The sequence below is a fragment of the Adiantum capillus-veneris genome, chromosome 6, assembly GCF_014529385.1.
Source record: "Adiantum capillus-veneris isolate H3 chromosome 6, ASM1452938v2, whole genome shotgun sequence".
NCBI classification, from domain to species: domain Eukaryota; kingdom Viridiplantae; phylum Streptophyta; class Polypodiopsida; order Polypodiales; family Pteridaceae; genus Adiantum; species Adiantum capillus-veneris.
Genome location: NC_140936.1, coordinates 126941035 through 126954484, shown reverse-complemented (window position 1 = coordinate 126954484; position 13450 = coordinate 126941035). Strand labels below are relative to the sequence as shown.

Genomic DNA, 13450 nt, shown 5'->3' with positions numbered 1-13450 from the left:
TGAGAAGCAATCTCGTAAAATTATCAAGTCGATAATTATGCCACGTGAGATATCTCCCACTCACTTGAAATAGTGAGTTACATATCAAGAATGCAAAAAAAATCAACTATTGTCCTATCTATAGAATTCATTTTGCATTTTAATGCACAATCGATACATTTCATGGAAAAGATAGTAGATTTCCATTGGACTAACCAAATGCTTTTTCAATATTCAATTGTATGGTAAGAGCAATTTTGGGTAGACTTTGCACATATGATTTGAAAAAAGCCGTTTGCAAATTTCTAGATGTAGCCCTTTCCATATCGAGTCAAACACAAACTTCTATACAAGATGCCTTGCAATCTCCTTACCAATAATTAAGATATCCAATTGCATGTTGAGCATCTTACTTGTTATAGTTAGCATAATAATACCCAACACAGGTATGCGTTTAGATAACCCTAAAATACAAGTGAGCTATGCTTTTTAATTACCCCAATGTCAAACATTAGTAGCATGTCACTCTTTGTCTTGGCCATAGTATTATATTACCATCTTTTAGTAAGGGATGAGATATCTATGTTCACCAATTTTACTTTAATTCGTTATGCAATTCAAGTACATTTGTAACATTATCCTATGCATGTCCAAGGTGCTTCACAAAAGACTTTTACATTAGTTCAATTGTTTCTACTAGTTAAAAGATCATTTGAAGAGTAGTGGATGAGAAGTAATATCATAAAATTATCAAGTCAAAAAACCTGCAACATAAGATCTCCCACACTCTCAAATATAGCGAGTTACATATCAAGCCTGCAAAAGCATCAACTATTGTCAGATAACCTATAAAATATGTAGTACATTTTCGATGCACAATCTTATATGTTTCATGGGGAAGGAAATAGACTTCCATTTGACCAACCAACATTCACTTGCATGGTAAGAGCATTTTTTGGAAGACTTTGAACATATGATTCCAAAGTAGCCGTTCGCAAGTTTCTAGACATAGCCCTTTCAATATAGAGTCAAAACACAACCTTCTATACAAGATGCCTTCCAATTTCCTTATTAATAATTTAGATATCCAATTCCACATTGTGCATCATATTTGTTATACTTAGCATATTCAATACCAAACATAGGTAGTTTCAAATTTGTCATGAATAGGCACAAATTGTTTTTGAGTTAAGTGTAAACTCGTGCACAAGACACTTTGCATACTGTGCAAACATCTTGGCAAATGTAAGATACTAAGGGGTAGTAGGACTAAATTCAAATGGAATGCAAGGCAAAGGTCACATGGAACTGAGCGGATCGAGAAACACAGGATGAGGGGCAGAATCATGAAAACGGCCATTCGCTATAACTCCTCAATGAAAGAGGAATCCACAAAGTCATCACTTAGAAGCAAGCCTCACCAATTCAAATGCCAAAATTGGTGGAATGCTTAGAAAGGTACATCATGTGAAAAAACAGTGTGTCAAAGACTCACAAGTTTCTCAGTTGTTAATTCATCCTTCTAGCTTGGAAACTTCCACTTTCCCAAGTATTCCAAACTTCTCTCAAGGTCCCATTATTTAGCTTATTGTCTATGTACAACTAAATTTATTGAAGAGCGAACACTATGGTTAATTATTGGAGAGTCGACATTCACCTGTGTAAGGTTGACTTGCCTTGTTCCATTTGGACACAAGTCCTGAAGAATGTACTATACAGTGGACTCTCGCACAGCCAATAAACAAGTACATTCTTCAGGACACAAGTCCTGAAGAATGTACTATACAATGGACTCAAGGACTCGCAGAGCCAATAAATACATCGGTTACAAACAGAATCAATTTCTCCCCTTTCCTCCTTTTATTACAAGGTAAGCAGTATGTAAAGGGGAGTAAAATACACCCCAAAAAACCATATCTGAAGCTTTGAAAGGGGATTCTATACAAAACACCATGGGCTTTATTTTGCAAAAAAATTTCTTCACCTCTGATAATATACAGACACGCATGCTGATATCTTTGACATGAATAAATGCAAAAATTTTGCTTGTTTTTGTCGCATAATTTAACACAATGGTACAGCAGCTGGGTGCATCGAACCTCACTTTCTTGCATTATGGTAGAGCTCCATGTAATCCAAGGCTGGCCGGTTCCAAGACCAGTCTTGCTCCATGACTCGTTTGCATAGGCCATGGAACCAATCTCGGGACTCATACCATGATGAAAATGCCCTGGTATGCAGGAGGATGAAAGAGATCAGTAAAAACCATATCCAAAGACCCATGTAACAAGGTAAAGACTCACGTTGGCATTCTAAAACAAAAAAGTGAGAACAACATCATATGTGGCTCTTAAATGGAGGAAGTCAAGGGACCCTTTTACAAACTTTGAAACAAAGAAGAGTTCAATGCTTCACATGCAAAGGTGGATTTTGTTGAGTACAAACAAGAACAAGGTGAAAAGTCACAATGGCCTACATAAGAGGACGAGAAAGAGTGTGTGTGAAGAAAATGTCATTGGTCAACTGTCTCTCACAGTGGCCTGCACCAACATAAGATGATGCTTCGTTTTAATGCCCCTCTTACAAGTAAAAGGAAGAAAAAAGGTTTGCCATCATTAGCTTGCCATGGGGCACTAATCAACAACCTTTATCCAATGGTCCACAATTGCTCCCAAGTGTCCACTGCCTATCTCCCTTCTTCACTAAGGCTTGTTTTAGAAAGCCAAAAAGTATCCTTTGTGCTAACCAGCATACACGTGGGTACAACAACAGGTACATTGTGGCACCTACCTGTTCAATGCATAGTCCAGCCCTGGTGCATCTGCACCATCAAAACTAAAACCATTAGGCTCAACACCATTGTATGCTGCACGCTCATGATCATGGTCTACATCAAAAACTGTATCGTTGAGACCTGCATACAACAGTACTCCAAGTTCAGCATTCAAAAGGTAAAGACCGCTATTTTAGAGTTCATGCTAGATGCAAATGAATAATCCGCAAACATCATAATACATCCAGTAGGCGGCTTTATTTTGATTCTCGTAAAGAGTGAGTGTACTGTTTATCCAAAAGTCTTATAAAAATTTCATTAACAGGTCTGAAAATTATCATAAGGAGCAACCTGACAGTTTAACCATTCCAAGAAACAGAATCAACAGAGAAGTATTATCCAACGGCTGAAACACGCCTCAAGAAGCACCCTAAGAGCTAGAATATATTCCAGGAAGTACAATCAACAGAACTGAAACAAAGCATACAGGTCTTAAATGTTCTTGCCCAGACTAATTACTCTTCTCTCAGCTTGGCCGTTCACCTTAACTTCTTTGGATCACAACATAAACTTGCTAGCTTCACCGATTATTGGCAATATATGGAAGTGCAGACACCTGCTCATGAATTTAGCACCGATGGCTAGTAGATACAAGACAAATTATATGGGCAGAAAAATGGAGCTCCATGATTGCCCCATTCTTAGAAAGGCTTATATGTGACTCACACTTCCTATATTGAGTGCTCAAAGTACATAAGTGCTCCATCTAAAATACGGTACCTCCTGTCTTTCGCGCCACAGGAATGGCTCCATATCGCATCGCTATCATCTGTGTAAGTCCGCATGGTTCAAACATAGATGGTATCAAAATGAAGTCAGCCCCTGCATATATCTGTGCCAAAAGTCCACAACAACCAATTGGATGAGCACCTGGTGCAAGACTTTTGTAGCACTGGCTTAGAGCATATTTTAACAAATGTTACCAAGTGAGATAACGGCTCATCATAATGTAAGCAAAGTCTTGCCATGTCGCCCTTGGAATTGTGCAACTGATTTGCCAAATTGTTAAAATCGCTTTGAATTCGAGGGTCAGGTGCAGATCCAAGCAGAACAACCTGAGAACTATCAGAATCTCAATAGAGTGCTAAAAAGGGTATCTTTAAGCTTCATAGGCATTAATTGAGCAAGCTATGCTCGAATGAAATTATTATAAACTTTTCAATCATGTGAAAATATTTGCCCGCTCTTACGCATGTATTTCCAGTATCACCATGAACCATGGACACCCCAATTAACCAAGCCAATAAGCAAAGCTCCTGCAATTAGAAGGGATACAGACATACAAATGGATGATCTATTTACACCTTCGAACAATCATGCAGTGCGTTTGTCCTGTAGGAAACATTCAGGCAAAGTTCTGAAAACATGATTTGGAAGGAAAATTATGGCAAGCATACGAGGCTTGGCTTCCGGTTTTTCCATGATTCCTTTGAGGAGACCAGAGCTTTGTCCAGAGGCTTAAGGCTATCCTGGACGTAGGCACCAAATCCCCCAGATGCTGTTTGGTTTTGGGTCATGAGTTTGTGAGTAATGAATAGCTTGCACAAACATGCTTGAAAGCAATTGAGCAAGCAAGAGGTTGTTATGCTGGCAGTCAAGAATCTAGTTTGAAGTCCCTCCCACCTTCCACACATTGGCAAAAAATGAGACACAGAAAGAGTATTAAGAATGCTAACTTCAAGAAAGGAAAATACCTGGCCACCACGGTCAAGTGTTCTCCAGATTGCATGCTTAATAAGATGAATTCCTTTCTGTGCAGTCAAGCGAGTGATAATTCCTACCAAAGGTCTGTCTGCTTGGGATAAACCAAGTCTTGATTGCAATTCTTTCTTTGCTGCTTTCTTTCCTTCAACTACATCTTTTGATGTGTAAGGTAGCTGCAAGACGAATAAAGACAGATAATGTGTATCTATACAAGTTGACGACTTATACTGGTAAAAACAAGATTTTTCATCCATGTACAAGAATGGTCACTAAACCTCTTACAGGAATAGACGCATTATTGTAGGGATCCCAAATCTCCAGATCTATGCCATTTCGGATACCAGAAAATTTGTGTCGATGCGGTGATATTGCAGGGTTGCCGGACACTTCTGATGCATAAGTTTCGGAGACCTGCAATGGCAAAAAAAATGTTGGCACTGTTTCTTGAACAAAAAAATAGCTGACACAGGCTGGCCTTGATCCTGATCGTTTTTAAGTTGGCATGCAAATGAATCTTATCAAAACTGGAAAGTCTTAAGCTGAATAAAGAGAGTTTTCTTTGGAAGAGGGGATTCTTACTGTTGTCGCTTTGTCAGCAAATTGCATGGCTCTGCCAATCAAAGCTGTTCCAAATTCTAGATTGTGAATTGTAAATACCACACAAGCGTTAGCAAGGTTGGATTGTTTGTATTGCTCTCGAAATAGCCATGACACAGGTGCACTAGACCAATCATGACAATGAATTATATCCTGAATAGAAAGGCCAAACATCAGATAAATTGGTAATACAAAGTGGGCAATCAGAAACATACTTATTAAGATTGAAAAAAAGCTAATAATTTTCAGGCCTCCAATGCCATAGGAAACATATGATGCACTTACAGGCCTACGCCCACTTTGTAGTAAGTACTCCAGAGCTGCATTGCAAAAGAAGCCAAATCGCTGTCCATCATCCCGTCGTCCATAGACACAGCCTGCCCAAAACATTCTGCAGCCAGCATTGAGAGGTCACAAGATCGCAATGCTCATATGCTGTCTTTTTGCACAGACACACCAAAATGTCAACTAGAGGCAACCATTTAGTATACGAGTACCTTACATTTCATCAGCATCTGTAAACATTTCAACAGGACCATCTTCAAATGACAACATACAAAGATAGAACTTACCCATTCTCTGGTTCCAGAAAGATTACTGGCAGGCCCTCAACTGTACCATTCCAGACATTGATCCCAGTTCCTCCCCAATGGAACCGTTCTGTCTCTTGTAAATTTTGAATCTAAAACAAGCAAGTTCCGCTATGTCAGCTAATTTTATAAATCCAAGAATTTGGAATGGAAGGAACAATATACTTACATAGTTATACTTGAGACAGTCATACTTTGGTAATATCACCTCCACACTGTGTCCTAGCTCTTGTATTGCCCGTGAGAGACTTGTCACAACATCAGCAAGTCCTCCAACCTGCAATTATATGTCAAAGTATGATTCAGTAACATAGTACTTAAACACAACAGAACAGATGGATGAAACCTATTTACTTTTGGGGGATCAAATTAGTCAACTAAAAAATGCTTGGATGCTTTTTCCAAGGAATCCTCTCTTGAAACTGCAGAGTGTTACTGTATTATGGTGGAGGTGAGGAGGACCACCAAGACAATTTTTTCCTCTTTGAGAGGTTTCTTGAACAACTGCCAAGTTCGGGAATGATATACTACACAGTGAAATCTTTTCTTTGTGTGCTCTTGATTCTTGTTCTAGATGTGAATGTGCACACGAGCGCGTTGTTCTACTCCTAACTGCAAATCCGATATTATGTATGAAAGGAGGACTGTCAGGTGCTAAGTTATCCTCATCAGAATGAGCACCACTTTGAAAAGATCCTTCAACTCTATGTCCTACATTTTCAAGCTAGGTTTCAATTTGAGTATTTTACGGTTCATTTAGGTGCCTCAGGTTTCCCAAGCTCTATCCAGTGCATTCAATCCTTATTCTTCTCCATTGTATCACATTTTGGAGGTATTTGTTCATTTGGGTTGTAGCATTTCCGTATTCATAGGAATTCTTACCTACGGTACATTTTATAATACATGAAACCTTTGATGATGGCTAGTAAAAGTTATTACCTAGATGAATCCAGAATAAGCCCAGATTCACCTTTAAAGGAAAGTGCAACATATAGACCCATGGTAGTCACCCACAAGACAATATAACCATCAGCTCCATCATACATAGTATCGACTAAATACCATGACATCCCCACTAATGTCGTCAATGCCCAATAGTGGGTGTAGAATTAGGTACTAACATACGCCTCCAAACAAAAAACACACCACACGCACACACACATGAGCATACATCAACACAAAGTTCAGCGTACTGAGTTTCTGTCGTGACTCCGGAAATCAAGGGCAGACTCAACCATAATGAAGCCTAGCACTAAAAGAAGCATTAAATCGGAAAAATTAGCACAAAAATGAGGTAGTTGATAGGGCATACGCACCACAAAAGAAAGAAAGAATTAGTATAATATCAGCTGGTCGTAACTCGGACGAAACTTCACAATGTGAAGTCTGCATGTCCGCTACACGACTAAAAAAACATACCTAGATGAATCCAGGATAAGCCCACATTCACCCTTAAAGGAAAGTGCAAGGAGACCCATGGTAGTCACCCACAAGTCAATATAACCATCAACACCATCATTCATAGTATTGACTAAATACCACGACATCCCCACTAACGTCGTCAATGCCCAATAGTGGGTGTCGAACTAGGTACTAGCATATGCTCCCAAACACAAAACACACCACACACGTACACGCGCACGCGCACACACACACTTTTTTTTAAAAGTGCATTTGATTAATTTACAAGTGGGAAACCTTCAAAGAAGGAAAACCCACAACAAGAAGTCGATACATTAGGGTGAACACCAATGTGTTCAAGTATGAAAAGGTTCTAGAAACAAACATAAGAAAGCTGATAAAGGTCAGGGGATATGTCCCCAGCAGTGAGGGCAAGGCGCAAGGATTGCCGAAGAGACATCTAAAAGTAGGGGAAAGGGTCCAGATCAATGTGGTCAAACATGGGGGAGTTGCGTTGGCGCCAAATACTCCAGGAGGCCCAATATCTGACCCATACGAAGAAAGTAGCGAAAGGCTTTAACGCCAGCGGCACGAATCCAAAAAGCCAGAATTTTTTCCCAAAGACCGCTGCGGGAAAACGGAGATGCATGAGTGTAGCAACCCTAGCAATAAAGACTCGAGTACAACGACAATCCCATAACAAGTGCTGAACAGATTCTTCGGAAGCAGAGCAACGAACGCAACATGAGGGGTTGATCCGACGCTTTTGCAGAAAAGAACCAACCGGCAGCACACCCATCAAGCAACGCCACAGAAATAGACGTTCCTTAAGAGGCAAATGGCTCTTCCAAATGGCAGTAAGGAGTTTCTGCCACCACCGGGTGGAACGCTGTAGTGACCATAGGGCATTGCAGTGGTCCGCAAGCCACGGATCGGGCAACAAAATGTTGTAAACTTGACGAGCAGAAACTGTAGCGAAGTTGAATTGATGCAGTCGCCAATCCATGATACGGCCTCCATCAGCTAGAGGTGGAATGGGGAGTAGGTCAGCCAGCATGAGGTGCAATTGCCACCAGCGCGCGCGCGCACACACACACACATTTTTTGTAAATCGATTTGATAAATTTACTAGTGGGAAACCTCAAAGCGAGGAAAACCCACTGAAAGGATCATATACAAGGGGAAAAGCCCAGAACTACTCAGCTGTGGAGAGTAGCTAAAAACATTCATAAGAAAGTTGATGCATCTCTAAGGTGATATCACCAATTTCCAAAGCAAACCGTAACAATTGCCTAAGAGAAGTCTTGAAGAGAGGGAATGGGTCCGCATGAGTACGATGGTACATGTAAGTATTACGCTGACTCCACAAGGTCCAATAAGCCCAATATCTGACCCACATAAAGAAGACCGCAAAACGCTGTAGTGTCGGTGAGAAAATGCCAAATGCCCAGAACCTTTTGTGAAAGACAACCCTAGACAAACGGAGTCGCATACAGGCCGATACATGGCGAAGGAAGTCTCTAGCAACACAACAATCCCACAACAAGTCACAAATATCCTCTTCTGCAGTCGAGCAACGAACGCAAGAAGAAGGACGAATATGACGCTCCTGAAGAAAAGTGCCAACGGGAAGCACTCCAAGAAAACAACGCCAAAGAAACAGGTGCTCTTTCAAAGGCAAATGGCTTTTCCACAAGGCAGAGAGGAGCCTCCTCCACCAGAGGTCAGATTTATGCATACGCCAAAGGGCATTACAATGACCATCAAGCCATGGTTGTGGTAGAAGAAGAGCATAAATTTGACCTGCAGAACTATCTCGAAAAGGCATTTCCCACAGGGCCCAATCATATATGAGATCACCATCAGACAAAGGTGAAACAGGTAAAAAGTCAAGCAGCATGCGCTGAAGCTCTCTCCAAAACTGACGGTAATGCATGCCCAATCCAAAGCGGCGAGCAGCAAAGGGAAACTCAAAAGTATATCCGGCCTCATCGACCACATCCTCAACCACACGGATGCCATGTCCAGAGAGAAAGTAATCCTGACGAGGGGATCGGTCGATCAAAGTAAGAGAGAATGCCCGGCTCCAATGGAGACTTTCCAAACGGATCGAATCACCTTCCTGCCGAGGATTCCACGATAAATGCATCGTAACCTCTTTCCAGGCAGATACTAAAGGGGAAGCAAGAGGACATCCAGGAATGCGCCCTTCCATCTTGCCAAAAACCACCTCCCAGATAGAGGGTTGCCAATGGCCAAAAGCAGAAGTTACAACATGTTGACAGAGAAATGCAAACATCAAAGTCCAAGGCTGAATTTGTTGCACAAGAGTAGGCAGCAACATAGCTTTCCTCGCAAGAACATGCCTGCACAAATCCAAGATATTAAGTCCACCAAGACGTTTAGGAGTGCAAAGCTTCTCCATTGACATCAAGCGTAAGCCTTTTTTCAGAACATGGGTCCGCCATAAATGGGACATAATGTCCGACATAAGAGAATCAAGACATCGATGAGGCCAATGCATCCGCAGACGAACATGCAAGGGCCAAGTAAATAACTTCCAGTAATGCAATTTGACATTCAAACGTTGCATAACCCAATTGACTTTCTGAGAGTGAGTAACATTCCATCCGATTGGATAACCGAAATGCCGAGTGATCACAATCGAAGACACAATCTCACCTGGCCACAACAGACTATGCCAATCACAAGAACGGAGAGGCAGAAGCTTCGATTTACAAAAGTTGACTCTAAGCCCAGCCGCAATGCCAAAAAGTTCCAAGGCTTCCATAATCACCTTGACATTCGTCTGCTGATTACGGGGCATAAACAACGAATCATCAACGTAAGCTTGGCCAATGAATGCACGACCCGAAGGTAACCGCAGACCATGAAGACGCTCAATAGAGGTCAAGTGATCAAGATAAGTCAACAGCGGGTGAGTAGCAATAGCATACAACAGAGCACTAAGGGGGCAGCCCTGCCTGACCGAACAACCAAGAGGCTAGGATTCAGTTAATTCACCTTCCAATATCCCTGAAGACGTGCTACATGCATACAAAAAATGAACCACATTGGCAAGTTTAGGACCAAACCCTAGACACCTCATCGTGGCGGCAATGAAGTCCCCCTGTACAGTGTAAAAGGCCTTTTCAATGTCAACTTGCATAACCAACACATCCTGTTGATTGTACTTAGCATACTCCATGCCAATCAAAACATTAGCCAGATTATCCATAATCTGGCGACGTGGAATGAAACCATATTGAGCTTGATGGAGTCCTGCAAAAAGATGGTCCTTAATGCGGTGCACCAACATCTTAGCCAATATCTTATAAACCACCGGCATCAAAGTAATCGGGCGCCAGTGAGAGAATCGCTCACAAAGCGCTTGCTTAGGCAGCAATTTAAGTAAACCTTATTTCCAAGATAGTGGCAAATCCTGTTTCTCCCATGCCGCATTAATCATGAAAAGCAGTGGATGCTCAAGAGCCTCCCAATAAGCCAATCTCATCCTGAGACCGCCAACGGCCCAAAGCAAGGAACGCACTATGCAATTTTGAAGCAGTGAAGGGGTCCTCAAGGCCACATGCATCTTGCGGGGATATGATCGGAGTAACAAAAGAAAGCATCAATTGACGCGCATGGCAAGCAGCCAAAGATGCCTGAGAAGGAGCAACAAACACCTGTCGATAATGCAAAACCATGGTATCCGCAAGTTCTTGCTTTGAAGAAGTCCAAACACTTGAGGAAAGCATAACCCGCTTGATTGCCTGTGAGAGCCTTGAATGATGAAAACGCTTAAAGAACTGCTTCGAAGCACAGCCTTTATCCATGAAAGCCTGTTGACGGGCATGCGTCTGCCATTTAGCAAGCTTTCGCTTGTCATTACTTTGAATGAGCACAGAAGCTTCACATAACTCCAACATCTCAGAATTAGACAGAGGCCGCAAATCAACCAATGCTTGCAGTTGTTGACAAGCATGCGTCGCATCTTTGACATCCCCTCGAGTACACTGCATGTAATGCTTTCCATAGTCACAAATAACACTTTGCACCCTCATAACAAAGTGATACCAAGCGGCATTGAGATCAAGATGCATATGAGCAAGCAGAGGGGAAATAACCTCAGAAATCATGTCACGAAAAACCTCATGTGTGAGATAAGCATTGTTAACAAGTAGCAGACGTTTCCTGGGAAGAGCCCGATCACAACGAGTCTGGCCAAAACTCACATCCAACAAAACAGGGTAATGATCGGATAACTGCAAGATGTAATCGATGTTGACCTCACATACGAATTCCTCATATTGTTGCAAATTAAGTAAATACCATCTATCCAACCGTGCTCGATAAGAAGAGTGGGCAACATGCTGAAAAGTAAAACCAAAGGCATTTAGATGCAAATGCCGCCATATATCAATCATTTGAGTAGAAGCAAAGAGATTATCCCATTCTTGCCTTTCCGCAAACAACATATGTGATACTATCAACCATCTCAGGGGTATTATTAAAATCACCGCAAAGGAATGCACTCGAGGTCCATGAGCGAGAAGAGATGTCTTGCCACAAAGCAGCCCTTTGTCCAGATGATGTATACGCATAAATGCCTCCAAATTCATACACCTGACCGTTCAAAAAACATTGAATCACCATCCAACGGTCGTGCGGTTCATTATATAAGAGAACTGGTTGAAGCTCTGCCGAACCAGCATTAATAAACCTGAGTAATCTTGCAAACCAGCATATGCAATCCAGTAACCTGCAAAATAAGAACACTGACCAGCAAAATCATGCTGATTGTGTTCTTGCAAAACCACGATATCTGCCTTACATGTATGTACATAGTGCCAGGTCAGTCGCCATTTATCAAGGTTACATAACCCACGCACATTATATGAAATGCATTTAATGCGACCGTGCATTGGAAACCATATTTACAACGGCAAAAACACAGGGATCAAGTCGAGATGCCCATATGGACATCTCCATCCAACCTATCCATGCCAAAACCCATCCGTCGAGTCAAAGCATGAAACTTGTCCACAGAAACTGCCTGAGAAGTGGAAGACTCTCCCACAAGTACATCCTTATAAGAGTGCATCGCTTTTTGCCAGGCGTCAATCAACGTGTGATTATCATTGCAAGGAAGCTGCTTAAATGATACATTCTTATTGGCGTTAACCAGAGGAACATAATTACGGGACGAAGGTGGAGTACGAATTTTCACTGTCTTTTTAGGTATCACCCACGAGCCAACATCAGTGGATTTAGTCTATTTAGTCTATTTTACCTATTTAGTGGATTTAGTGGATTTTCCAGTGCATTTAGTCTATTTTACCTATTTTTGACATTTTTCACTTATTAATTTGAGTGACTTTTGTTGGAAAGTAGGTAGGGCAAATTGGGTAAGATAATATATAAGCAAACCAAGGCTAGCACTATTGTACCAAGTCTCTCTTCAAGGGAGAATCTATAATACAAAAGCCTTTTGGAGGGCAGACTAGCTCTAAGTAAATCCGGTCCTCAATTGTTGTCAATTTCTCTAATTCTCTCTCTCTTTTGTAAGTATTGTTCATGCCAAGCTAACTAGGTATAATGATTATTTTGCTACCTTCAATCAGGTGCTCTCCTTATGTTCCTTAAGAATCCTCTTAAGGAAATGCTCACTATTGTTACTTTAATTCCGCTATAGTCAATGTTATTAGCCATATTCCGTTACACAGGAGGAGCGGAAAGAGCTACCATCACGCAGATATCGCTAGCTATTTCGGCAAGGGATGTCTTTTCCCGGCTAATTGGGCCGACAGTCTACCTTCGATGAACTTGTAGATAAGGGATCTAGGAAGAAACACCGCCAACGTGTTCACTTCGAAGATGACTCTACCCCTTCTTCTTCTCCTCCATCGTCAAATGAGGAAGACCAACAGGCGTCAAGGAAGCGGAAATAAGATCCAGAAGGAGCCAAAAGAGATACCATCGATAAGATATCAACACTACTTTTGACGACGACTCTGATTCCTACGCTTTTGGGAATCTCTTTTAACAAAAAGAGGAATTACATGATTCGCGAACCGAAGTACGACAACTTCGAACATGGAAGGAGTAAGAAGGAATTCAAGGATGGTGCCAAAGTATCAAGTTCGACACTTTTTCTGGCCACAAGGATACCATCGAGCTATTTCATTTATAAAGCACTTTGACACTCTGTTTTCCAGAGGCAATTTTGCGAAATCCTTGAAGGTTTGGAAAGTTGTTTCCCACCTAAAAGGGAATGCTCAAACGTGGTGGTCTACGCTTTTACTCCATGGGAAAGCGCCAAGAAACTGGGTAAAATTCAAGAATC

The 13450-nt window shown here is 41.5% G+C and overlaps 1 protein-coding gene across 2 annotated transcripts in view; it reads right to left on the bottom strand.

Moving 5' to 3' along the window:
* Positions 1-1447: 1447 nt before the first annotated feature.
* SS3 (starch synthase 3) overlaps positions 1448-13450 on the bottom strand; it is a 115493-nt gene continuing 103490 nt past the window's right edge. For both annotated transcript variants that reach the window (XM_086514774.1, XM_086514773.1), the window contains 10 exons: positions 5873-5980; positions 5686-5795; positions 5399-5504; positions 5096-5266; positions 4799-4927; positions 4507-4689; positions 3736-3867; positions 3533-3644; positions 2770-2893; positions 1448-2209 (listed from right to left, as the gene is read on the bottom strand). In XM_086514774.1, the coding sequence (XP_086370900.1) occupies positions 2080-2209; positions 2770-2893; positions 3533-3644; positions 3736-3867; positions 4507-4689; positions 4799-4927; positions 5096-5266; positions 5399-5504; positions 5686-5795; positions 5873-5980 (1305 nt within the window). In that variant the 3' untranslated portion in view covers positions 1448-2079. The remainder of the gene's footprint in view (positions 2210-2769; positions 2894-3532; positions 3645-3735; positions 3868-4506; positions 4690-4798; positions 4928-5095; positions 5267-5398; positions 5505-5685; positions 5796-5872; positions 5981-13450) is intronic.